Below are 25,519 nucleotides of genomic sequence, written 5' to 3' on the forward strand. Positions count from 1 at the left end.
ATTTAAATGTTTAACTTTTAAATTCTATTGTTTTAAATCCACAGGATGTACCGTATTCTCAGCCACCATCAAAGCCCATTCGTAGGAAATTCAGACCAGAAAATCAAGCTACAGAAAACCAAGAGCCTTCCACTGTTGGAAGTGGCCCAGCTTCTGCAGCAACTGTGAAACCGCATCCAACAGTCCAAAAGTAAGTAGACCACATAAACAGGAGCGAGGTCAGAATCTCGCTCGGAGATGTACGCGGATGTGTAAATGTGTTGACATTTACATGCACATCAATACAAGGATTTCATGGTTCTAAGTTTTATCTTGTTCATCTCTGTCATGGGATTCAAGTCTCCCAGTCACATAGAAGGCTTTATAAGCTATAGGACTTAACCTGACATAAAAGGGCAGGCAAGTCCTAGGCTGTGGTGTTTTGGTTTGGTTTGATTTCTTTCCCTTCCTCTCACCTTCTGTTGTTTCCTACCCCTCATTCTTGTGCTGTCCCGGATTTTCCTGGCAAGAAGATAGTATTGTAAATGGCAATTTTGCCTCTCTGCCTGTGTTATCTCCTGTTCCCTCAGGGCAAATGGCTAGCTCCTTCACCCACAGACACACTTTCAGTAGGTGTGGTATGTGATTCTTTTTAAATCTCTGCAAAGAGTTTCTGTTGTTGGTCATCTCAGCACAGAATGGATACATGCAGAACCTCCATTATATTTATCTAACCAGCTGGAACGGATATTGGAGGGAGGGTGGAGACACTTGTGGACATGGCCAGGGACTGAGACAATGATGCTCTGGGCAAACCATCCTTCTCTGTAAAACTTTGGCTTTGAGAAGAGCCATCACTTGCTTCAGTTTATTTGTAGTGAAATTGAGGAAAGTGTTGAGGACAGAAACCTGCTCCTGTCACTTGACCGCAAGTGAGCCTGGCCAGTCACTAAAATAAATACCCAAGAGCCATCATGACCCTGCTTTTGGGCTCTTGCAGGTGTCAGATGCTGCTGTAGATTTTCTTCTGCTTACACTATTGTAGAATGAAAAGCAGCAGGTTCTGTGGGTGATGTTAGCCACTTGTCTTTGAAGCCAGAGTCCCATTCTGAATCTCTGCAGCTCTTTCCTTCAGATGATTTTTTTTCCCACATGGACAGGTCCTGGTGGTATCAGTCCATAAAGGAAGTATATTTTGTTCATCACATTCGCTGAGAGCTTTGACCATCTTCCAGCCCCCATTAAGCCTGGGGGCGGGGGTGGGGGTTAATTCCTATCAGAGACAAAGATGGCTCAATTTTCTTCCATGTTCTACACCAGCACTCCACTTTAATTTCAGCTTCATGTTAATTTAATTCAGTCAGTGGTGGCTTAACATTCTCCAGAGTAGATGTCAGGTCTTCTGGTGGAGTTCATACAGAAATGTTTTCTTTTTCTCTTTTTTATAACAGCTTTATTGCAATATAATTCATGTAGCACACAATTCATATTTTTAAATATACAATTCAGTGGTTCTTAGTTTATTCACAAAGTTATGCAACCATCATGATGATCTAATTTTTGTCATCCTAAAAGAATATCCATGCCCATTAGCAATCACTCCCCATTCTCTCCTTTCCCCTTAGCCCCTGACAACCATGAATCTACTATCTTCATGGCTTTGCGTATTCTCGTCATTTCACAAAAATGGAATCATGAAATGTGGTCTTCTGTGACTTAGCATAATGTTTTCAAGGTTCATCGAAGTTGTAGCATAAATCTGGACTTATCTTTTTATGGCTGAATAATATTCCATTGTATGGATGGACCACATTTGATTCATCGATTCATCGGTTCATGGACATTTTGGTTATTTCCATTTTTTGGCTCTTAAGAGTAATGCCACTATACTATTTGTGTACATGCTTTTGTGTGGACTTACATTTTCATTTCTCTTGGGTCTATACCTGGGAGTGGAATTGCTAAGTCATGTAGTAACTCTATCTTTAATATTTCGAAGAACTGTCAAACTTTTTCATAGTGGCTGCACCATTTCATGTTCCCATTGGCAATGTATGAGCATTCCAATTTCTCCATTTTGTCAACACTTACCTTTTTTTTAAAAACAATTACAGCCATCCTAATGAGTGTGAAGTGTTACCTCATTATGGTTTTGATTTGCGTTTCTATAAATATATGTATTAATTATTGTACTTTAGATTCTGGGGTACATGTGCAGATCATGCAGAATCGTTGCATAGGTACATACATGGCAATGTGGTTTGCTGCCTCCATCCCCCATCACTATATCTGCCATTTCTCCCCATGTTATCCCTCCCTGACCTCCCTATCCCCCACTGTCCCTCCCCTAGTTCCCCTCAACAGACCCCAGCGTGTGATGCTCCCCTCCCTGTGTCCATGCGTTCTCATTGTTCAACACCCACGTATGAGTGAGAACACATGGTGTTTGATTTTCTCTTCTTGTGTCAGTTTGCTGAGAATGATGGTTTCCAGATTCATCCATGTCCCTACAAAGGACACAAATTCATCGTTTTTTATGGCTGCATAGTATTGCATGGTGTATATATGCCACATTTTCCCTGTCCAGTCTATCACTGATGGGCATTTGGGTTGGTTCCAGGTCTTTGTTATTGTAAACAGTGCCACAATGAACATACGTGTGCATGTCTCTTTATAATAGAACGATTTATAATCCTTTGGATATATACCCAGTAATGGGATTGCTGGGTCAAATGGAATTTGTATTTCTAGGTCCTTGAGGAAGTGCCACACTGTCTTCCACAATGGTTGAACTAATTTACACTCCCATCAGCAGTGTAAAAGTGTTCCTATTTCTCCACAGCTTCTCCAGCATCTGTTGTCTCCAGATTTTTTAATGATTGCCATTCTAATTGGTGTGAGGTGGTATCTCAATGTGGTTTTGATTTGCATTTCTCTATTGACCAGTGATGATGAGCATTTTTTCATATGTTTGTTGGCATCATCTGTCTTCATTTGAAACGTGTCTGTTCATATCCTTCACCCACTTTTGAATGGGTTTATTTTTTTCTTGCCAATCTGTTTTAGTTCTTTGTAGATTCTGGATATTAGCCCTTTGTCAGATGTGTAGCTTGCAAAATTTTTTTCCTATTCTGTTGGTTGCCGGTTCACTCTAATGATTGTTTCTTTTGCTGTACAGAAGCTCTGGAGTTTAATTAGGTCCCATTTGTCTATTTTGGCTTTTGTTGCCAGTGCTTTTGGTGTTTTAGTCATGAAGCCCTTGCCTATGCCTATGTCCTGAATGGTTTTGCCTAGGTTTTCTTCTAGGGTTTTTATCGTGTTGGGTCTTATGTTTAAGTCTTTAATCCATCTGGAGTTAATTTTAGTGTAAGGTGTCAGGAAGGGGTCCAGGTTCTGCTTTCTGCATATGGCTAGCCAGTTATCCCAATACCATTTATTAAACAGGGAATCCTTTCTCCATTGCTTGTTTTTGTCAGGTTTGTCAAAGAAGATCAGATGGTTGTAGATGTGTGGCGTTGCCTCTGAGGCCTCTGTTCCATTTCATTGGTCTATATCTCTGTTTTGGTACTGGTACCAAGCTGCTTTGATTACTGTAGCTTTGTAGTATAGTTTGAAGTCAGGTAGCATGATGCCTCCAGCTTTGTTCTTTTTGCTTAGAATTGTCTTGGCTATCTGGGCTCTCTCTTGATTCTGTATGAAGTTTAAGGTGACTTTTTTCCAGTTCTGTGAAGAGAGTCATAGGTAGCTTGATGGCGATAGCGTTGAATCTATAAATTACTTTGGGCAGTATGGCCATTTTCACAATATTGATTCTTCCTAACCATGAGCATGGAATGTTTTTCCATCTGTTTGTGTCCTCCCTTATTTCCTTGAGCAGTGGTTCGTAATTCTCCTTTAAGAGGTCCTTTACATCCTTCGTTAGTTGCATTCCTAGGTATTTTATTCTCTTTGTAGCAATTGTGAATGGGAGTTTGCTCTTGATTTGGTTCTCTTTTAGTCTTTTATTTGTGTATAGAAATGCTTGTGATTTCTGTACATTGATTTTGTATCCTGAGATTTTGCTGAAGTTGCTTATCATTTTAAGGAGATTTTGAGCTGAGATGATGGGGTCTTCTAAATGCACAATCATGTCGTCTGCAAATAGAGACAATTTGACTTCCTCTTTTCCTAATTGAATACCTTTATTTCTTTTTCTTGCCTGATTGCTCTGGCTAGAACTTCCAATACTATATTGAATAAGAGTGGTGAGAGAGGGCATCCTTGTCTAGTGCCAGATTTCAAAGGGAATGTTTCCAGTTTTTGCCCATTCCATATGATATTGGCTGTGGGTTTGTAAATAGCTTTTATTACTTTGAGATGTGTTCCATCTGTACCTAGTTTGTTAAGAGTTTTTAGCATATAGGGCTGTTGAATTTTGTCCAAGGTCTTCTCTGCATCTATTGAGATGATCATGTGGTTTTTGTCTTTGATTCTGTTTATGTGGTGGATTACATTTATAGACTTGTGTATATTGAACCAGACTTGCATCCCCAGGATGAAGCCTACTCGATTGTGGTAGATAAGCTTTTTGACATGCTGTTGCAATCAGTTTGCCAGTATTTTATTGAAGATTTTTGCATCTATGTTCATCATGGATATTGACGTGAGGTTTTCTTTTTTTGTTGAGTCTCTGCGAGGTTTTGGTATCAGGATGATGTTGGTCTCATAAAATGATTTGGGAAGAATTCCCTCTTTCTGTATTGTTTGGAATAGTTTCAGAAGGAGTGGTACCAGCTCCTCTTTGTATGTCAGGTAGAATTATGCTGTGAACCCATCTGGACCTGGGCTTTTTTTGGTTGGCAGGCTATTAGTTGCTGCCTCAACTTCAGCCCTTGTTATTGGTCTATTCAGGGTTTCAACTTCTTCCTGGTTTAGGCTTGGGAGGATGCAAGTGTCCAGGAATTTATCCATTTCTTCCAGGTTTACTGGTTTATGTGCATAGAGTTGTTTGTAGTAATCTCTGATGGTAGTTTGTATTCCTGTGGAATCTGTGATGATATCTTCTTTGTCGTTTTTTATTGCATCTCTTTGATTCTTCTCTCTTTTCTTTTTTATTAACCTGGCTAGTGGATTGTCTATTTTGTTGATCTTTTAAAAAACCAGCTCCTGGATTGATTGATTTTTTGTAGGTTTTTTTGTGTCTCTGTCTCCTTCAGTTCTGCTCTGATCTTAGTTATTTCTTGTCATCTGCTAGCTTTTGAGTTTTTTTGATCCTGCTCCTCTAGCTCTTTCAATTTTGATGATAGGGTGTTGATTTTAGATCTTTCCTTGCTTCTGATGTGGGTGTTTATTGCTGTAAATTTTCCTCTAGACACTGCTTTAAATGTGTCCCAGAGATTCTGGTATGTTGTGTATTTATTCTCATTGGTTTTGAGGAACATCTTTATTTCTGCCTTCATTTCATGGTTTATCCAGTCAACATTCAAGAGCCAGTTGTTCAGTTTCCATGAAGTTGTGTGGTACTGAATTAGTTTCTTAATACTGAATTCTAATTTGATTGCACTGTTATCTGAGACTGTTTGTTATGATTTCTGTTCTTTTACATTTGCTGAGAAGTGATTTACTTCCAATTATGTGGTCAGTGTTAGAATAGGTGCGATGTGGTGCTGAGAAGAATGTATATTCTGTGGATTTGGGGTGGAGATTTCTGTAGATGTCTATTAGGTTTCCTTGGTCCAGATCTGAAACAAGTCCTGGATATCCTTGTTAATTTTCTGTCTCATTGATCTGTCTAATATTGACAGGGGAGTGTTAAAGTCTCCCGCTATTATTGTGTGGGAGTCTAAGTCTCTTTGTAGGTCATTAAGAACTTGCTTTGTGTAACTGGCTGCTCCTGTATTGGGTACATATATATTTAGGATCATTAGCTCTGCTTATTGCATTGATCCTTTTGCCATTGTGTAATGTCCTTCTTTGTCTCTTTTGATCTTTGTTGGTTTAAAGTCTATTTTATTAGAGACTAGGATTGCAACTCCTGCTTTTTTTTGCTCTCCATTTGCTTGGTAAATCTTCCTCTATCCCTTTATTTTGAGCCTATGCCTGTTCTTTTTTTTTTTTGAGACGGAGTTTCGCTCTTGTTACCCAGGCTGGAGTGCAATGGCGTGATCTCGGCTCACCGCAACCTCCGCCTCCTGGGTTCAGGCAATTCTCCTGCCTCAGCCTCCTGAGTAGCTGGGATTACAGGCACGTGCCACCATGCCCAGCTAATTTTTTGTATTTTTAGTAGAGACGGGGTTTCACCATGTTGACCAGGATCGTCTCGATCTCTTGACCTCGTGATCCACCCGCCTCGGCCTCCCAAAGTACTGGGATTACAGGTCTGTTCTGGTATGTGAGATGGGTTTCCTGGATACAGCACACTGATGGGTTTTGTCTTTTTATCCAATTTGCCAGTCTGTGTCTTTTGATTGGGGCATTTAGCCCATTTACTTTTAAGGTTAATATTGTTATGTGTGAATTTGATCCTGCCATTTTGATGCTAGCTGGTTGTTTTGCCTGTTAGTTGATGCAGATTCTTCATTGTGTTGATGCTCTTTACCATTTGGTACGTTTTGGAGTGGCTGGTACTGGTTGTTCCTTTCTATGTTTAGTGCTTCCTGCAGGAGCTCTTGTAAGGCAGGCCTGGTGGTGATGAAATCTCTCCGCAATTGCTTGTTTGTAAAGGATTTTATCTTCCTTCGCTTATGAAGCTTAGTTTGGCTGGGTATGAAATTCTAGGTTGAAAGTTCTTTTCTTTAAGGATGTTGAATATTGGCCCCCACTCTCTTCTGGCTTGTAGGTTTTCTGCTGAGAGATCTGCTGTGAGTCTGATTGGCTACCCTTTGTGGGTAACTCGACCTTTCTCTCTTGCTGCGCTTAGCATTTTTTCCTTCATTTCAACCCTGGTGAATCTGATGATTATGTGCCTTGGGGTTGCTCTGCTTGAAAAATATCTTTGTGGTGTTCTCTGTATTTCCTGGACTTGAATATTGGCGTGCCTTGCTAGGTTGGGGAAGTTCTGCTGGATAATATCCTGAAGAGTGTTTTCCAGCTTGGATTCATTCTCTCCATCACATTCAGGTACACCTATCAAACGTAGATTAGGTCTTTTTACATAACCCCATATTTCTTGGAGGCTTTGTTCATTTCTTTTCACTCTTTTTAATCTAATCTTCTTGTTTTATTTCATTGGGTTGATCTTCAGTCTCTGATATCCTTTCATCTGCTTGGTTGATTCGGCTATTGAAACTTGTGTGTGCTTCACGAAGTTCTCTTGTGTTTTTCAACTCCATCAGGTCATTTATATTCTTCTCTAAGCTGTTTATTCTCATTAGCATTTTGTCTAACCTTTTTTCAAGGTTCTTAGTGTCTTTGCATTGGGTTACAACATGTTCTTTTCGCTCAGAGAAGTTTGTTATTACCCACCTTCTGAAGCCTGTTTCTGTCAGTTCATCAGACTCATTCTCCATCCAGCCTTGTTCCCTTGCTGGTGTGAAGTTGTGATCCCTTGGAGGAGGAGAGGCATTCTGGTTTTTGTTGTTTTCATCCTTTTTGCACTGGTTTCTTCCTATCTTTGTGGATTTATCTACCTGTGGTCTTTGTTGTTGGTGACTTTCAGATGGGGTCTCTGAGTGGACGTCCTTTTTGTTGATGTTGAAGTTATTTCTTTCTGTTTCTTAGTTTTCCTTCTAACTGTCAGGCCCCTCTGCTGTAGGCCTGCTGGAGGTCCACTCCAGACCCTGCTTGCCTGGGTATCACCCACGGGTGCTGAAGAACAGTAAGGGTCACTGCCAGTTTCTTCTTCTGTTATCTTCATCCCAGAAGGGTACCTGCTAGATGTCAGCCTGAGCTCTCCTTTATGAGGTGTCTCTTTGGATATATAGGGGTCAGGGAGCTGCTTGAGGAGACAGTCTGTTCCTTATAGGAGCTCAAGTGCTGAGCTGGGAGCTCTGTTGTTCTGTTCAGAGCTTCTGGGCAGGTACCTTTAAGTCTGCTGCAGCGGAACTCATAAATGCCTTTTTCCCCAGGTGCTCTGTCCTGAGAAGGTGGGGCTGTATTTATAAGTTCCTGACTTGCTGCTCCCTTTTTCCAGAGATGCCCAGCCCAGCAAGGTGGTAGTCTAGCTACAGTCTGCCAGCAGAGGCGTTACTGAGCTGCTGTGGGCTCTGCCCAGCTGCTGTGTGAACTTCCTGTTAGAACTGCCTCAGTAATGGTGGTCTGCCTCAGTAATGGTGGACTGCTTCGGTAATGGCGGACTGCCTCAGTAATGGTGGACTGCCTTGGTGAAGGTGGATTGCCTTAGTAATGGCGGACTGCCTTGGTAATGGCTGACGTCCTTCTCCCCACTGAGCTGGACCATCCTGGGTCCAGCTGTGCTTGTTGTGAAACTCTCAATCCAGAGCATTTCAGATTGCTGATCTTTGTTGAGGGTGGGACCAGCTGAGCCAGATCACCTGGCTCCCTGTTTCAGCCCCCTTTTTCTTCAGTTGAATGAGTGGCTCTGTATCGCAGGCATTCCAGGCGCCTGTTGAAATGGCTGCCCGGATTTGTGCGAGCTTTTGTGTGGAGACCCACAGTGTTGGCTGAAACAGCCATGCTGGAAACTTGTGGCGCTTTTCTGCCCGGGAATCTCCTGGTCTGTGGGCAGTAAAAACTCATTTGGAAATGTGGTGATTATGCACCCTCTGTGTTCTTCTGGCTGGGAACTGCACTCCAGAGCTCTTCCTATTTGGCCATCTTGGATCGATCCCACCCTCGATTTGCATTTCTTTCATGTTTAATGACATTGAGCATCTTTTCGTGTGCCTATTGGCCATTTGTTTATCTTCTTTGGAGAAATATCTATTCATATCTTTTGCCCACTTTTAATTGGATTATTAATCTTTCTGTTTTTGAGTTATAAGTTCTTTATTCTGAATACAACTCCCTTGTCAGATATATGACAAGATTGAGCCATCTTTGTAAATATTTTCCCTCATTCTTTGGGTTGTCTTTTCACTTTCTATTTTTTTTATTTTTTAGAGACAAAGTCTCACTCTGTCACCAAGGCTGAAGTGCAGTAGCACGATTATGGCTCATTGCAGCCTCGAATTCCTGGGCTCAAGTGATCCTGTCACTCTCAGCCTCCTGAGTAGCTGGAACTACAGGCATGAACCACCATGCTTAGCCAATTTCATTTTTTTTTTTTTTGTAGTGATGGAGTCTTATTATGTTGCCCAGTCTGGTCTCAAACTCTTGGTCTCAGGTGATCATCCTGCCTTTACCTCTCAAAGTGCTGGGATTACAGGCCTGAGCCACTGCACCCAGCCAATTCTCAGCATTAATCAGATCTGTACAGTGGTCACAGTCCATCTTAGTTCAGTTGCTTTGGCCTAGAACCCATCTCCCAGTGTTGGCACATATGGTTGTTTTTCTAGGAGAATATCAGTTGCTCTTTTGCTCTAAGAATTCAATGTTTCTTGCTGTGGGATCAAAGATTATAGATTATCCCTGTGGCAAACCCACTGTTTTATCATCCCAACCATGGATGGTTTTGAAAGGTAAAGAGGGTGCTAATAGTACTTATGCTGGACAGATAGTTTAAATGGAGACTGTAATGGGCACAGTAGGATGTGTGGTCACTCTGGTTATGCCTGTTCTGTGAATTTGCTGTTAATTGGGGAATACTGATATTAAAATGTTCTGTGTTTTTCCTCAAGTGCCACAGATATATGCTGGTCCGTGCACATACACACGAGTGCACATGCATGCACACACACACATATACTTAGGCATTCATGCCTAATAACAAATAAGGTAGAGGTAGGTAGTCTGGCTGAGTTAATGTAGAATTTTTGCTAAAAAGAATATTCTTCTTTTCCTTCAGACTTGTTCACAGGGGGCACCTGCAGATCTTTTAAGTGCTCTTAATTCTTACACAGAAAGGGCATTCCAATTAATATCGTTTGTCAGGAAGAAATACTTATTAAAATGTCTTGGAATAATGGAACATGAACGTTTGAAAAGACCCACTTCGCAGCTTTTATTCAAGTTATAAAATGGGAATTACTTCAGGTGTAAATAATTCATCCCAACAAATTTGTTTCATTTGGTGTCTATCTGCCTGGCCACCTGTGAATATGAGATTTTATTTTTGGAGCCCTGTGTTGTTAACCACTTGTTACTTTAACACCTCTCATGAATCAGAGTTCTGACCCTCAAGGGTCCAGACTTCTAAGTCCTTTTTCACTGAAGTGTTTGTGCTTTTCTATAGACAGTCTTCCAAACAGAAGAAGGCCATTCAAACTGCTATCCGCAAAAATAAAGAGGCAAATGCAGTGCTGGCTCGGCTGAACAGTGAGCTCCAGCAGCAGCTCAAGGTAAGGAATGAGTCCCAGATTTGGATGATGAGGCTTTTCTCTGGCTTTTAAAAAAGGTGATATTCAATGACAGCTCACTGCAACTTCGAACTCCTGGGCTCAAGTGCTCTTTCTGTCTCAGCCTCCCAAGTGGCTAGGATGATGGACGTACACCATCATGTCTGGCTTACTCTGATTTTTTATATTTCCTTTCTTCTACTTTAGGTTTCATTTGGCTTTCCTTTTCAAGTTTCTTGTTAAGATGAGAGCTCTCATGTCAATGATTGAAGACTTTCTTTTTTTCAAATATGAATGTTCAGTGCTATAAATTTCTTCCTAAGTTCAACTTTAGTTGCATTCTACACATTTTGAATGTTGCGTTTTTTGTGTTCATTTAGTTCTAAATACTTCCTAAGTTCCCTTTTCATTTATTCTTTGGCACATGGGGTATTTAGAAGTGTATTGCTTAGTTTTCAAAATGATTGGGGATTTTGCAGAGATCTTTCTGTTGTTGATTTCTAATTCAATTCCATTGTGATCAGAGAATATGCTTTGTATGACTTGAATTCTATTAAACATATTTGTACTTTAAAAAGGTGTTATTTAATAGACATATAATAATTGTACAGATTTGTGGGGTGGAGTATATCGTGATGTCTCCATACCTATCATGTACAGTGATCTGATGTGACCATTTGCTGACCCATTTAGTTCATTCCTGTTGACAAGACTTGCTTCTTTGTTCTCAAACCCCTTTTGGAAAGTGGAGAATTACTGTATTTAAGTTTCATGGGTTGGTTCATGCATAGTTAGAGGAAGACTAATGACTTTAATATGTAGGCTTCATATTGTATAGGAGTTAAAAGGAAAGAGAATCTATTATGAAGGCTGTTTGGAGCATTCTTTATTGTCCAGAGCTTCTGGGTAAGCCCTTAATTATTTACATCCTCGACATAAATTCTTGTTTCAGTAGAAGGAAGTGGCCCTGGTACTATCAAAGGCCAGCCTCTCCCCTGGTAACTTACAAATGGTTCCATTTCACCTTCTCAAGGACATCACCCCTGTTTCTCTTCATCATCACTCTCCCGTGTATTTGTTTCCTAGGGCTGTTATAACAAAATACTACAAATGTGGTGGCTTAAGATAACCAAAAACTATTCTCTCACAGCTCTAGAGGCTGGAACTCTAAAATCAAGGCATTGGCAGAGCCATGATCTCTTCGAAGGCTCTAGAAGAGAGTTTTTCCTTACCTCTTCCCAACTTCTGGTGTTGCTGGTAGTCCTGGGCGTTCCTTGGCTTACAGCTCCATCGCTCCAGTTTCTGCCTCTGTTGTCACATGGCCTTCTTCCTGTATCTCTCTGTGTCTGTGTCCAAATTTCTCTTCTTATTGTATCCTCTTATCATAAGGATACCGATCGTTGGCTTAGGACCCACCCTAATCTAGCATGACCTCATCTTAACTTGATTACATCTACAAAGAACTTATTTGCATGTAAGGTCACAAATGTGACCAGGTACTGGGGGTTAGGACTTGAATATATCTTTTGAGGGGACAGGTATCTACTCGCTATATCCCCCAGTTCTCTACCGGATCATTTGCCATCCACACGTAAATATGCTCCAGTATTGTCCATTACATTTGACAAATTACTGCCCAGTTTCTTTGGTCCCCTTCACAGCAAAGTTTCTTGGGAGTGGTTTTTATTCATTATCTTTACTTTCAAACCAGTGGTTTCTTTCTTTCACTTCAGTAAGCTTTGCTCTCCACTTACACCCATTTTATGGCCAAATCTAATGGGGCTATTTTAATACTATTAAAATTTTCAGAAGAATTCTGTACAGTTGATCATTTCCTCCTCTGAAATTGCTTCGCTAACTGGTTTTTGAGATACTGTACTCTCCTGGTTTTCCTTCTGCTTCACTGGTGCTTCCCCTTTTCATTCTCTGCTATCCCTTCCTTTCCTGACTTCACTTTTATACCCCAACCCCATTTGCCCCAATATTTTAGTATGTACATTTTCAAACCTACAGGAAAGTTGAAAGAATCATAAGTGACTGCTTTTATAGACATCACATTGGTTCTACCAGTAACATTTTACTATACTTGTTTTTATCACATATCTACCCTTTTATCCCTGTTTCCATCAGTTCCTCTTATTTTTGACATATTTTCAAGTAAATTACAGATATCTGTATACTTTCCCTAAATACTTTAGTGGGTGTATTATTAGCTAGAGTTCAATTTTTTTTACAGTTTTTTCTTATGTTGTAAAATGTTTATACAAAATGCATGCACAAATCTTGTGTACATTTGCTGAGTTTGTAACAAGTACATGTACTTACGGAACCCAAACCCCTATAAAGATAGAGAATATTACCATCATCCCAGGAAGCTCCCTCATGCTTTTTCCTAGTCAGTTCCTGCCCTACTCACACAGAGGCAATCACTATTCTAATTTTTATACCATAGTTTTGCCTGTTCTATAACTTTATATAAGTGGTGTCTTATAACTTATACTTGCGTGTAAAGCTTCTTTCACTTAGTATTATGTTTTTGTGATTCATTTATATTATTGTGTGTATCAGTAATTTGTTCCTTTTTATTCCTGAGTAGTATTCCATTGAGTGACTATGTCACAATTTGGTTATCAATTATATTGACAGACACCTGAGCTGTTTCCAGTTTTTGGCAATTTCAAATAAAACTGCATTTTAAATAAGTCTCTGTACGAAAGTATGTTCTCATTTCTCTTGGATAAATACCTAGGATTGGGAATAGTAGGTAACATGGTAAGTGTATATGGTTAGTTTCTGAGAAACTGTTAGACCATTTTCCAAGGTGGTTGTAGCAATTTGTACTCCTATCACTAATGTATGAGAGTCCCAGTTGTTCCACATCTTTGCCAACATTTGGTGTTATGATTCTTTTTAATTTTAGCCAGCCCTGTAGTGATATAGTTTTTATCATCATCTCCTTGCTGACTAATTATGTTGACCACTTTTCTTTGTGATTATTTACCTTTCATATATCTTACTTCATGAAGTATCTTTTCAAATGTTATTTTTCTCCAAAGTAGTCTATAGATTTATTACAAAACCAATAAAAATCCCAGCAGGATTTTTTGTGAGTGTAGACAAGCTAATCCCAAAACTTACATGTAAGGACCAAGGAGCTGGAGTTGCTTAAACAAATTTGAAAACGACGAACAAAGTTGGAGGAATCATTTTACTCTCAAGCTCCAGCAATCAAGATGTTGATACATAGATCAATGGAATAAGATACAGAGTCCTGAAATAGACCACATGCAAACAGCCATTTGATCTTTGACAAAGGTGCAAAATCAATTCAGTGAGAATAGTTTTCAACAGATTGTTTTATAACAATTTGTCATTTGCATTTAAAAGTGAAACCTTGATCTAAACCTCACATCTATACAGAGATTAACTTGAAATGAGTCATAGATGTAAATGTAAAACATAAAGCTATAAAATTTTTTAGAAGAAAACATAGGCGAAAAATCTTCATGATCTGGGGTTAGAAGTGACATCAAAAGCACAATCCATAACAGAGAAAACTGAAAAATTGGACTTCATCCAAATTAAAACCTTTTATTCTGCCAAGGATTGTTAAGAAAACTAAGAGACAAGCTACTGACTGGGAGAAAGTGTTTGCAAACCACATATTTGATTAAAGACTTATATCTCAATTATATAAAGAACTCTTAAAACTCAATAATAAGAACTCTCAAAACCAAAACATCTCAATTTAAAAATGGGCAAAGAACTTGAACAGACACTTCATTAAAGAATATATAAGAATGGCAAATAAGTACATGAGAAGATATTCAACATCATTAGCCATTCGGGAAATGCAAATTTAAACCACAATTACATACCACTATACACATATTAGAATTGCTAAAACAAAAAATGTGACACCACCAAATGCTGCCAGTTGGAGCTCTCATTTATTGGTGGTGGGAATGCAGAATGGTACTACTACTCTGAAAAATCATTCAGCAGTTTCCTATGAAGTTATACATACACTAACTGTGTGACTCAGAAGTCTCTCTACCTTAGTGAGATGAAAATTTTTGTTAATTCAAAAATCTATACATGAATGTTTTTAGCAGTTTTATTCATGATAGCCAAAACCTGAAAACAACACAAATGTCCTTCAAAAGATGAATGAATAAATTGGGGTACTTTCATACAAGGGAATAGTACTCAATGGAGAAAATAAATGATAGACAACTTGGATGAAACTCAGACATTATTCAGAGTGAGACAAGCCAGTATCAAAAGGTTGTGTACTGTATGATTCCTTTTATTTGACGTTCTTGAAAAGGTAAAACTATAGTGAGGGAAAACAAATCAGTGGCTGTCAGGGGTTATACATGAGATGAGAGTTTATATGAGTAGTCCCAGGGAACTTTTGGGTTTAATAGAACTGTAATGTATCTTGTTTGTGGTGGTGGTTACACAAATCTGTACACTAAAAGAAAAAACTTGTTTTACCCTATGATAATTTAAAAAATAAGATTATTTTTTAAATGTCAGAGTTCATTCTGTTTTATGAAACTTTGTATGTGAACTTGTTTTTGTTTTATTTTGCATTTTATTTGGTTTTGGTTTTTCTCCTCTCTCTCTCTGCTTTGGGGTAGGCCAGTTTCATCCATTGTTCTCTACATTTGGTGAGTTCTTTTAACTTGGAAACTGATATTCCCGAATTCTGGAGGGTTTTTTATTTTTATTTTTCTTGTTGCTGATTATTTCCTACCCCTTGCCGTCACCTCCAGTTTTTCTAATTCTCCCTTACTGATATTCAGACATTGGAATTCTTAGATCAGTTCTCTAATTTTCTCTTCTGTTTTCTTTCTTTTCTCTTTCTTCCTACCTTTTCTTTTTTATTTTTGTCTCTTTCTGGAAACTTAATCATATATTCTAAATCTTCTGTTGTTTAATAACCAATAATTATTTTTTTCTTCTCTGATTATTTATTTTTGATGATATCTTATTCGTGTTTCATTGTTGTGATCTTTTTTCATGGTCATTTTTCTTTCTTCTTCCTGAATGTGTGTGTGTGTGTGTGTGTGTGTGTGTGTGTGTGTGTGTTGTGTTGTGTTGTATTGTATTTGCCTTATCTTAGATGCTTTTCTTCAATATCTGATGGCTCTTCTTTGCTCATGTTTAAAAGTAAGATGAAAACACTGATTGGAAGTTCATTGCACATTGTGAGGCTTGTCAACTTTTAGCTTCACTATCTGGCAATTTGGCTCGGCTGTATAGTTGTGGAACCGTCAAAGGGAATATGATTAATTCTTTACTCTTGGTCTGGTTGGAGTCTGCAGAATGGAGACTGTTTTGGTCACCTGCATAGAGGGAAAGAGCTGATTCAGTGGAGCAAGAGGGCTGTAGGTCGCAGCATTCCAGGATATTCATTCACTCTTCCTATTTCCAGCCCAGTATCTTGCGCTCAACTGTGACTGTTTCTTGCTAATCCAGATGCTCTCTATTGTACCATTTCAAGAAATAAACCTTCAGCATTCGGCCCTGGTGGCAGGAATGATCCGAGGACCTAATTTGTTCTCAAACAGATTTTCAACCAACACTTACTTTAGCCAGCCCCAATCTCCCCTTGTGCACTCCCACTTTCATAAATGTCTGGTGTTGCCTGATATTCCTGAGTCTTTCAGGAATTCTCCTATGTAAAATTAAATTGGTTCTTAATTTTTCTTCCTGTTAGCTTGGGACTCACCTTTCTTTGCTTGATCTGTATGAGTGGAAAAGTTCTAAGTCTAGTGAACAGAAGTCTGAAGAATAATTGAAACAGGACTATAGTCATAGCCGCTCAATTAATTCCTAGATTAAGCCAGTTTACAGGTCCAGAACCTCTTGGATGATGAAGGGCCATCTATGTCTCCTTAAGGAAGGGCCCCGCTGTGCAGCCAAAAATTTATATTGTAAATCTTTCTCCTAGCCTTTCCCAAGGGGACCCTGCTGCCCTTCCTGTAATGCACAGTGTGACCGATTGTGGTCCATCGGTCAGAGTTGGGGCTTAGGGAGATCAGGTGATCGATGGAGTTTTAGCTTACGTTCCTCTCACAGTGGACCCAGTGGACTCCCAAACCCACCCTGTAGTTATTTCCCTAACTCTGGAATTCATGCTTGGAATAGACATACTCAGCAGCTGGCAGAATCCCCACATTTATTTTCCTGGATTTCCTAAGTCATTTACCATTCACCAGTTTGCCACTCAGCTTTCTGCTATCATCTTGTCCCTTTTGTTTTCCCTGCCTTGTGGGTCCGTGACTTTGAAAAATTACTGTATTGTTTTAGTGGTGCTCCAGAAGGGAGAGAGTATGGTACCTCTGGTCACTCTTCCATCTTTATCTGGTCATTCTTCCACCTTTACCTGAAACCTCTATCTATACTGTTTTGCTAGATGATGTTATATGGTCTTTTGGCTTTGAAGACTATCCGTAAACTAGTGAAACCTAATTTATGTCTTCAAGCCCTACTTCTCTTTTCCTCTGAGCTCTAGACTTGCATATATAACTTCTTAATGTTTTCTCCTTAGATATCTAATATACATCTCAGATAATTAATTCTAAACCCTCTCCTTGAAATATCAATTTCTCATCTGATCTTCTTGTTCTCAATATCACTACTAGCCAGCTACTTTCTTCATTCAAAAATCCTGGGAGTCATTCCCAGATTTTCCTTCTCTTCTACATCAACTTCATCAGCGAGTCCTACTAGTTCTAGATTCAAGATTTATCTAGAATTCATCCACTTCTCTTCATCTTTATGGCTTCTATCCTGATGGAAGCCATTTTCATTTCTCACCTGGGTCCATGCAGTAACCTCTCAGTTGCTCACCTGCTTCCAGTCTCACTCTCTTATAATCTGTCTACACAGTAGCCACAGTGAAAATTTTGACTTATAAGTTGGGTCATCTTCCTTCATTGATTAGAAACTCTCAATGCCATCCTCCCCCCCCCCCCCCCCGACTCTTCCATACTCCTTCCTCTGCCCACAAGGCCCTGTATGATCTGGTTCCTTGCCTAAATTTCTGACTTAATTTTCTGCCAATGTTTTCCTTGTTCCCTCTACTCTGGTTCACACAGGCTTCTTGTTCATCAAACTCACCAAACTCACTTGCCCCTCAGGGCTTTTGCAGTTGCCATTTTGTCTCTGTGAATATCCTTCCCCCCATATCTTCATATGGCTCACTCCTCATTTCATTCAAGTCTTTGCTCAAGTAGTGCTAACTCTGAGAAGACTTCCCAGGCCACTCTCTCTCCTTTCTCCCAGATCCCACTGTGTTACTCTCTTTGATGCCATCTTATTTATTTCCTTCTGGAAGTAACTTATTCATTAACTTTATTATCTTTCTCAAGCCATTTGAATATAAGGCCTGTTACTCTGATCTGGCATGTTCTTTGCTGATACCATCACAGCTAGAGCAGTACCTCACCTATAGGAGATAGAAACCAAAAGACTTCTGGCTGGGTGGCTAGGAGAGCATGTGAATAAATACTTGTGAAGTTGTATACTGAATATTAGCATACTGGTTCTTCTGAATCTCACAATTCAGGCTTTATATGGAATTCTTTCCCACTTTGACTGGTTCTACTTGAGTACTTTTATGTGTTCCTTCTTTTCTTGCCAAAAAATCCGTTTTAGTCCTGAAAGCTTGAATTCCCAGACAGCAGATTGCTTGGCCTCTTTTCTGCCTTTCACCCAGATGTTATACCTTATACCATGTGTTGTGCAGAAACCTGGATGAGACTTTGGTGGAGGGGCAACTAATGTACCTTTTTGGCCCTCAGACCTGACTGAGTATGGTGCTGGTTTACAAACCCGAGATTGCAACTAGAAATTTAAGTCCTATTTGCTCACCACTCATTATTGGAAGTCTGTTTTTGCTTTCCGCTCTCTCCTAGTCTTTTAATTTTTAATGACACTCTCCACCAGCTACTGATCCTGTTAAAACAGGCTAAAACTAAGGCAGGGTGATAGAGGGGAGTAGGTCAGTTTCATTTCATTGTCTTCAGAAAGGAGTTGAGAAATTACAAATTGTGAAGTCCCTTTTGTCTGGTCACCAGCATTAAATCTGGTACCTCCCAGTCCTCCTGTTCTTGAGTTATACAGCACTTGTGTTTGTGGGTCCAGCCATAAGTTTCCTTTTAATATCTGATGAAGCAGGGATGAATTCAAGAAATGACTCCTTTGCTTTTTTGTTTTTCTTCTGTTTTGTACAACTCAGGAGGTTCATCAAGAACGAATTGCATTGGAAAACCAATTGGAACAACTTCGTCCAGTCACTGTGTTGTGACCCCCCCCCCCATGGTTCAAGTGACAGTGGGTGACCTTGTCTGCCAAGATCTTTCTTTCAAATGTTTTGAATCCAACTACTTGTCATAGATGTTTGACTGTGTCAAAAGCTGTGAGCAGCAAAATATAATCCATATGACCTTTTCTCTTGCACTTCACTTGTATGTTTTACTGTGGTGGAAAAAATACTTCAACTGATTATCACACTTGAAATGGTAATTATCAGTGGAATTTGTCTCCTATTCTTAAGTACTTCTTCAAGGTGTTAGATGCTGCTCCTTACCAAAAATCAGTTTTCTAGCAAATAAAAATAACAGAGCATTATTTATTTAAAGAATTTATGATTTGCATAAAACCTTGTAACCAAGTATCTTCAGGATACTTGTAACCAAGTACTTTCAGGATGCTTTTTGTATGTATATCACATATAGTAGGTTGGTTTCCTGAATAATTGGGATTCCAACTAGATAGTCGTTGGTGCAACGATAACAAAAACAAAAGCTAAAATAAAATGAGAGCATCAGATTTTGACTGGCGCTGTGCCCTCCACCACTATATGCCAAAAATTGCTTCTCTATTGCCATTTTGATATTATATCTAGCTATAAATAATAGATGACTATTGTTTCCTCTTGAATGTCAAAGACTTATTGGGTCTTTACACCTCTGTAAAGTGGAACTTTTGGCAATGAGCTATTTAACTTGGCCAAGCTAGGCCGTCAAGCCAGACAACTCATTCCTTTTATGTAAATTTTTGGGCAAGAGAAGTTCACTTTGACTGCTTCGCCTGATCAAATTAAATAAATAGTTGCCAGATCTCTACTTTTATCCTGCATGGGGTAATATATCTGTAAGTGCATGAGCTTGGAAACCACCCATCAAATATCAAAGGCTGATGAGACTGTTAGGATTGATAAACATGTGTTGTTTGAACCCAGGTATCCAAACTGGGGAAGAGGGGGAAATGGTTGTTACCAACAATCTCTAGTAGTTATTTTTAACCTGGATTGCAAATGTATTGGGTATGAAGAGATAATGAAAGAAAGTGGTCCTGATGGTGGATATATGACTGTTTTGTTCTCCGTAAAGTGTACTCGTGGGAAGTGATTGGTTTATATCAGATTCAGAGGAGTCCAATTAGCTTCAGTGTAGGTGATGTAAAACAGTAAGCTCAAATTGCAGAAGCCAGTATCCTACAGAAATTTTAAGTAGCTACTGCTTCTCCTAAAAGCCCAAGTTGAAAATGGGACCACAGGGTCACAGGGCCACTGGCCCTCACAGGGCATGTCAGCTTTAACACCAGAGAGACTAATGGCAAGAAATGCTGTCTCTTGTGCATTTTACTAATTTCCCCATTCTTAGGGTATCAGGGTGGGGGTGTGTGTACAGGGTCTTTTGAAGCAGTTTTGGATAGGTTTACAATATGTAGGATTCAGCCTTTGATTTCAATAGAGCTGAGAGTTTTTAGAACAAGTTTAGAACAAGTAGGCATTTATTAATGTTTCCTTAGTCCATTGGCAAGCTTAATGGCAGAGGAGAAAGGCTCAAACAGATGATGTTTTTCCACAGAAAAACAAATTGTTGAATCTATTCCATGCATATTTAAGGATTTTGAATTGATTTGATTTTGAAAATCATGAATATTGGACTATTTCTCTATTCCCTTTTTTCTTCCCCGTTTGCTGCCTTTTTCATTTTTTTAGGGGGGAAGGGTTGGGAATAAGTTTAAACTTTTTCTAAGATTATGAATGGGTCAGTACAATTTTTAGGCAACTGCTTTTTCCATGTTCTGAGATCTAGGGGCTACAACAAATTTTATCAGTAGTGTTTTTTTTTTGTTTGTTTTGTTTTTTTGTTTGTTTTGTTTTGTTTTTAAGACGGAGACTTGCTTTGTTGCCCAGGCAGGAGTCTAGTGGCACAATCTCAGCTCACCACAACCTCTCCCTTCTGGGTTCAAGCAATTCTCATGCCTCAGCCTCTCAAGTAGCTGGGATTACAAGGCACCCACCACCATGCCCAGCTAATTTTTATAATTTTAGTAGAGATGGGGTTTCACCAGGTTGGCCAGGCTAGTCTCAAACTCTTGACCTCAAGTAGTCTGCCTGTCTCAGCCTCCCAAAGTGCTGGGATTATAGGCATGAGCCATCCTGCCCAGCTATCAGCAGTGTTCTTACTGCAGACATTTCACAGCATGTTTGGCTTTTGGTAAATTCAATCTGGGAAAGACTAGCATGTGCACTTTATCTCATAATCTTCCAGTACATGTGCTCTCAGTTGGGATAGCACTTCATTTCCATTAGGCAGACGTATAAACTAAGGAATGTTAATCAGCACTATTCATTTAAAAAATATTGACATGCTTTTCCCCTCCCCTCCATGAAATCAGTGCCAGAGTGAGCCAAATTAGGAGATTGGGGTTTTGTTTGCTTGGTTTGGTTTCCATTAAGGGAAAAAACTTGCATTAGACAATTAGATTCCCCCCAGTTTCATAATCTCATCAATATTTTAAGATAGGCAAGCACACATTAATAATATTTATACCAACCTTCTTGGGTAGACTTAATTGTAACCACAGTTTGTTAGTTACTTAGAAGTGGAGTTTAAAAAAACAGTTAAGTGTGTGTGTGTAAGACACAAGTAATGACACACTGCTGTTATTACCTAAGTAGTGCTTATCCTCTCTTCCTGTGTTTTCTTAGGATGCGTACTTTTAATTTAGGATTATAATGCCTGTTAATACTTCTGCGAGCCTTTAATGTGATTTATAGGATGGCTGAGTTACTGAAATCACCATTATACCTCTTCTATAAAATGACTCCAAAATTAGACCTGCCTGTTGGGGAGAATTCTATAGACAGAAGGTCAGTGTTGTCCCCATCTATAGGGGCTGAATTACCTTGCTTTTAAGTGGTCTTCCCCCATTGGGATCCTATAGTCCCACAGGTGAAAGCACAGTAGTAGCTGACAGCCAGCTTATCGGGCCCCTCGGCATCTTGTATGTCGCATAATGCTTTTGCCACTTTCCTATCCAGCAGACATCAAAGCAAGCCCAAAAAGTAGGTATCTGGAATGAATGTGTATATTGTAATTGAGGCAGATATTTACCTTAATTGGAAGGATCTAACTGTTTTACAAATATTAAGCAAGTGCTTGGGCATGATTGAGAGAGGAAGCAGCTTAGCTGGAAGCTGTGCCCATCTTACTGTCACTGGAGAATAGCATGTCAGAGCTGGGCAGGCAGTACTGGTACCCATCACTTGCAGTTTGCATGTGGGGAAACCAGAGCCCTAAGAAACAACAGTTCCTGGCCCAAAAAATCCATAGAAAGAGGTAACTAGTGGCAGATTTGGGATGCCAGTCTGAATTTATGTTTTTGAGTTAGATTCTCTAAGCTCGATCAATATTAAAAATAGATTGAAAGGTTTTTTTTTTTTTTTTTTTTTTTTTTTTTTTTTTTTTTTTTCTGTTTACCATGTTGAATTTCCTTGCCTTAGTCTTTAAATTTGAAAACATCTTTTAGGGAGTTTAGTTCTAGAAATTTCTCTTGGATTGAAGTGACAAAGTCTGAAAGAAAAGAATATGATTGAACTATTTGTTTTTCTGAACACCTCACCTTTTATGATGCAATAAGTTACTCTGAGTTTCTTGGCAGAGGTTTTTGACAGCTGTTGCTTTCAATGGATTCCATTCCTATATTCCTTATGGGAGTTTGTTTTTAAAATAGACTACTGTGATTGAAATGAACTCAATATGTAGTTAAGTTATAGTTTTCTTCAATATATTCTTAGCTACTTGGGTCACAAATGTTCAATTTCAGCATATTTTAGGGTGAGTAATAACAAATGTGAATTTGCCTTTGATTTCCTGAACTATCATAAAGCATTCTTCTCTTTAGCTGTGATTTGATTCTATAGTCTGTTTCTAAATGACATTTGTCTGTTTCTGAAATGATTTCACAGCCGTGGTAATAATAGATGTGTACTCAGAAGATCAATAAGGTAATACTGGAATTCATGTGTTTTTTGCAATTAAGGCAGGCATTTGCTAATGTTTTCTCTTAAGCAGTAGTTGAAAAGATCTCAATTACTGTATAACACCTTAGAGCTAAAAACATTTGTTCAACACAAACTAGAATCACACCTTCTCACTAGTTATCATCAAGGGAATGTGGTTTTAAAAATAAAAAGAAAAGACTATAATATATAATAGCAACCAGATCTTCCCATATTATTGACAAGCAGGGCTATTTAGGTTGTGGTTTGAACATTCTGAATGTGAATAAAATGAAATAATAGTTAAGAGATCTTTTCCCCCTCTGTTTAAAGAGAACATTAGTAACTTTGGTTTTTCTTTTTGTTTTATTGTTTCAAGTGTATTCTTTTAAAACTCTGATTTCAAAGGATCAGTTGAATTTATACTTTAGTTATGGGTGTTTTGTTATGTTTTGTTTTGCGTCATGACTCAGTATCATTCAACTTCCTAGTAAGAAGTGGGAATTTGTGGTTTTGGAGTCCTCAGCTCACATATCTTGCTCCTCCTTCAGCATAAGCTAAGGGAGATACCACCAACACTGATAGATTAGTCATTGATGGCAATTTGAAGGTGGGTATTACTCTGTGAGCCACCCTGCTTCACTTGTTTGTAAGGAGAAATGGATCCAATTATGTGAATTTCCTTAGAGCAGCAGACATGGAGGGCCAGACTTTAAAAGCAGTGCAAGCAGATTCAAAGAGCTGCTGCCCTCCCCTAAAAAAGGCTTTTGGAGGCTGCCTTACATGCATGCCCTAAAGCAGCCAGTCTGTTGGTATGAGTAAGACCTCCGAAGTACATAGTTGCTTTTATGCTTGTATAGTTATTTTCTACGTGTGCTAATACATATGATGATAAAGGAACCTTTTCTAGGAGGCATTGCATGGTTTCAATACACAGGACATGTTCTAGTTAAAGCCTTGCTCTGCTGTCAACAACTGGGGAATGCTCATTTTTTCATGTTTTGTGAATACTGTGGTCTTGCTGTAAGCTAATGTCATGACTGTCGGAGATTAGAGAGAGTGGGTTTATGACTCTGAAGGCCAGAAGGCATAAGACTTTAAAAGGGCTTAAATTGGAATTTGGGAACTACAGTAAAGAAACCTTCAGGTACCAGTTACATCCTGAAGCACTCTGTTGAAAAACAGGGCTAGATCCTAAAGCTCTTTCAGGGAGCTCTGCCCTGGGGCTGGAACAGTTGATGCAGCAACCCCATTGTGTGGAGACTGGATCAACTGAGTTGTGTTATTTTTGTTTTAAGTCACCTTGTGTGAGAGCCTCACTGCATCTGTCTTGGGAACTGGGTATACCCTTTTCTTTAGCACTGCCATCCTTTTTGTCTTCAGCACAAATAAGATGTTCAAGTGAGCCAGAGGCAAGAAGGGCCATTTTAGTCTTCATAGCTATTGGCCAAGAGAGATAATGAGCTGATGGTCTATTTTAACCTTGAAAGTAAAAATGTATATTTTTTCACTACAAGTACATTGAACAGTATAACAGCAAAGTATATATTTGATGCCTTCTGTCTTTTCATGATATGTGCTAACAAGTTGTGTTAATATTTTACTCAGCCAGAGTCTCATTCATTTGCTAAGCATTGGGAACATTATGTATATTGACCATAAACATAGGTATCCTATATTTGGATTGTGACTTGTAGACTCAAGCTAACCTTACTGCCTCTTTTTCACGCTTGTTGAAAAGTCTATGAAGAACATAGTAAGTTAAAGATCTCCAACTTTGGAAAATATACATGATGTGAAACTGGGGTGCTATGTTAAAAATAAATGTATGATAACTAAGTGTGGCTTTTATCGAGTCTTCGTGTCAATATATTGTGGTTTGCATTTGGCTCATGCATTTAATGAAAGTGATGGGAAAAGGAGTTGGAAGTTTTTTCAATTAAATCAAAGTCTGAGATTTGGTTATTTTTACCTCCTGGTGATCTGAGACAGGTTCTTAAAATACCTGCGCACAGTAATCACTTGGCAGTCATGGGATATCATGGCTGATTCACAGTGCATTTTAAAGATCCACTTAATTGAAAACTTGGCCTAATGTGGGCCCAGGTTATTTGCTTTATCTTGTTAGTGTTCTTTTTGTTGAAAAATATTCCCATCATGATGTCCTTAACTGGAGTTGAGGTGATCGAGAAGGATCAGAAAGTTCACTTGAAATCTCAACCAAGTAATCTGGCACCCTTGTTACAGTTTCTTACCTTTAAAATTTGAATAATTTGGGAAGGCACCTCTCCTATTGGGTGAGGGGTTTTATTCCATATATTCCATATTGTGAATGCAAATGGTGGGCCACACATAGGATATTTCCAATCTAGTAGTCCCAAAGGCCAAACTAACTCTGGAAGAGTCATCTATCATTTGGTCCATAAGCTTGGATGCTGGGGATCACCAGACCCTGACCATTCCTAAGCATTGATGTGGATCACTGGGTCATTTGCTTTGAGATAAAAGGGATCTGAGATAATCTATGCAAGCGGTTCTCAAAGTGTGGTCCCCAGACCAGCAATATCAGCATCATCAGGGACTTATTAGAAATGCAAATTCTTGCCACCCCTCCCTTGCACCAACTGAATCAAGAACTCTGGTAGTGGGACCCAGCAATCCATGTGTTAATAAGCCCTCTGGGTGATGCTGATGTACGCCAAAGTTGGAACTACAGACTAGCCAATCTCATTTTATAGTCAAAGAAACTGTGGTGCAGAAAGGCAAAACTGACTCATCCAGTCTCAGCTGATTCAGAGCAAAGACTAATTGTGTTTCCAGGGCATAGTTTTTGCTGTGCTACATTTCCTATCCA

At 39.1% G+C, this 25,519-nt stretch overlaps 1 protein-coding gene across 8 annotated transcripts in view; it reads left to right on the top strand.

Moving 5' to 3' along the window:
* REPS2 (RALBP1 associated Eps domain containing 2) overlaps positions 1-20,510 on the top strand; it is a 221,826-nt gene extending 201,316 nt beyond the window's left edge. For 6 of the 8 annotated variants that reach the window (XM_032285998.1, XM_032286002.1, XM_032285999.1 and 3 more), the window contains 3 exons: positions 45-190; positions 10,250-10,355; positions 18,607-20,510. In XM_032285998.1, coding sequence (XP_032141889.1) covers positions 45-190; positions 10,250-10,355; positions 18,607-18,675 — 321 coding nt within the window. In that variant the 3' untranslated portion in view covers positions 18,676-20,510. Of the gene's footprint in view, positions 1-44; positions 191-10,249; positions 10,356-10,559; positions 13,912-18,606 lie in introns of those variants that run through there. The other 2 variants (XM_032286001.1, XR_004271124.1) reach the window with 2 other exon arrangements.
* Positions 20,511-25,519: the final 5,009 nt, after the last annotated feature.

The sequence above is a fragment of the Sapajus apella genome, unplaced genomic scaffold, assembly GCF_009761245.1.
Source record: "Sapajus apella isolate SASKATOON/1434 unplaced genomic scaffold, GSC_monkey_1.0 scaffold17, whole genome shotgun sequence".
Classification (NCBI taxonomy): Eukaryota; Metazoa; Chordata; class Mammalia; order Primates; family Cebidae; genus Sapajus; species Sapajus apella.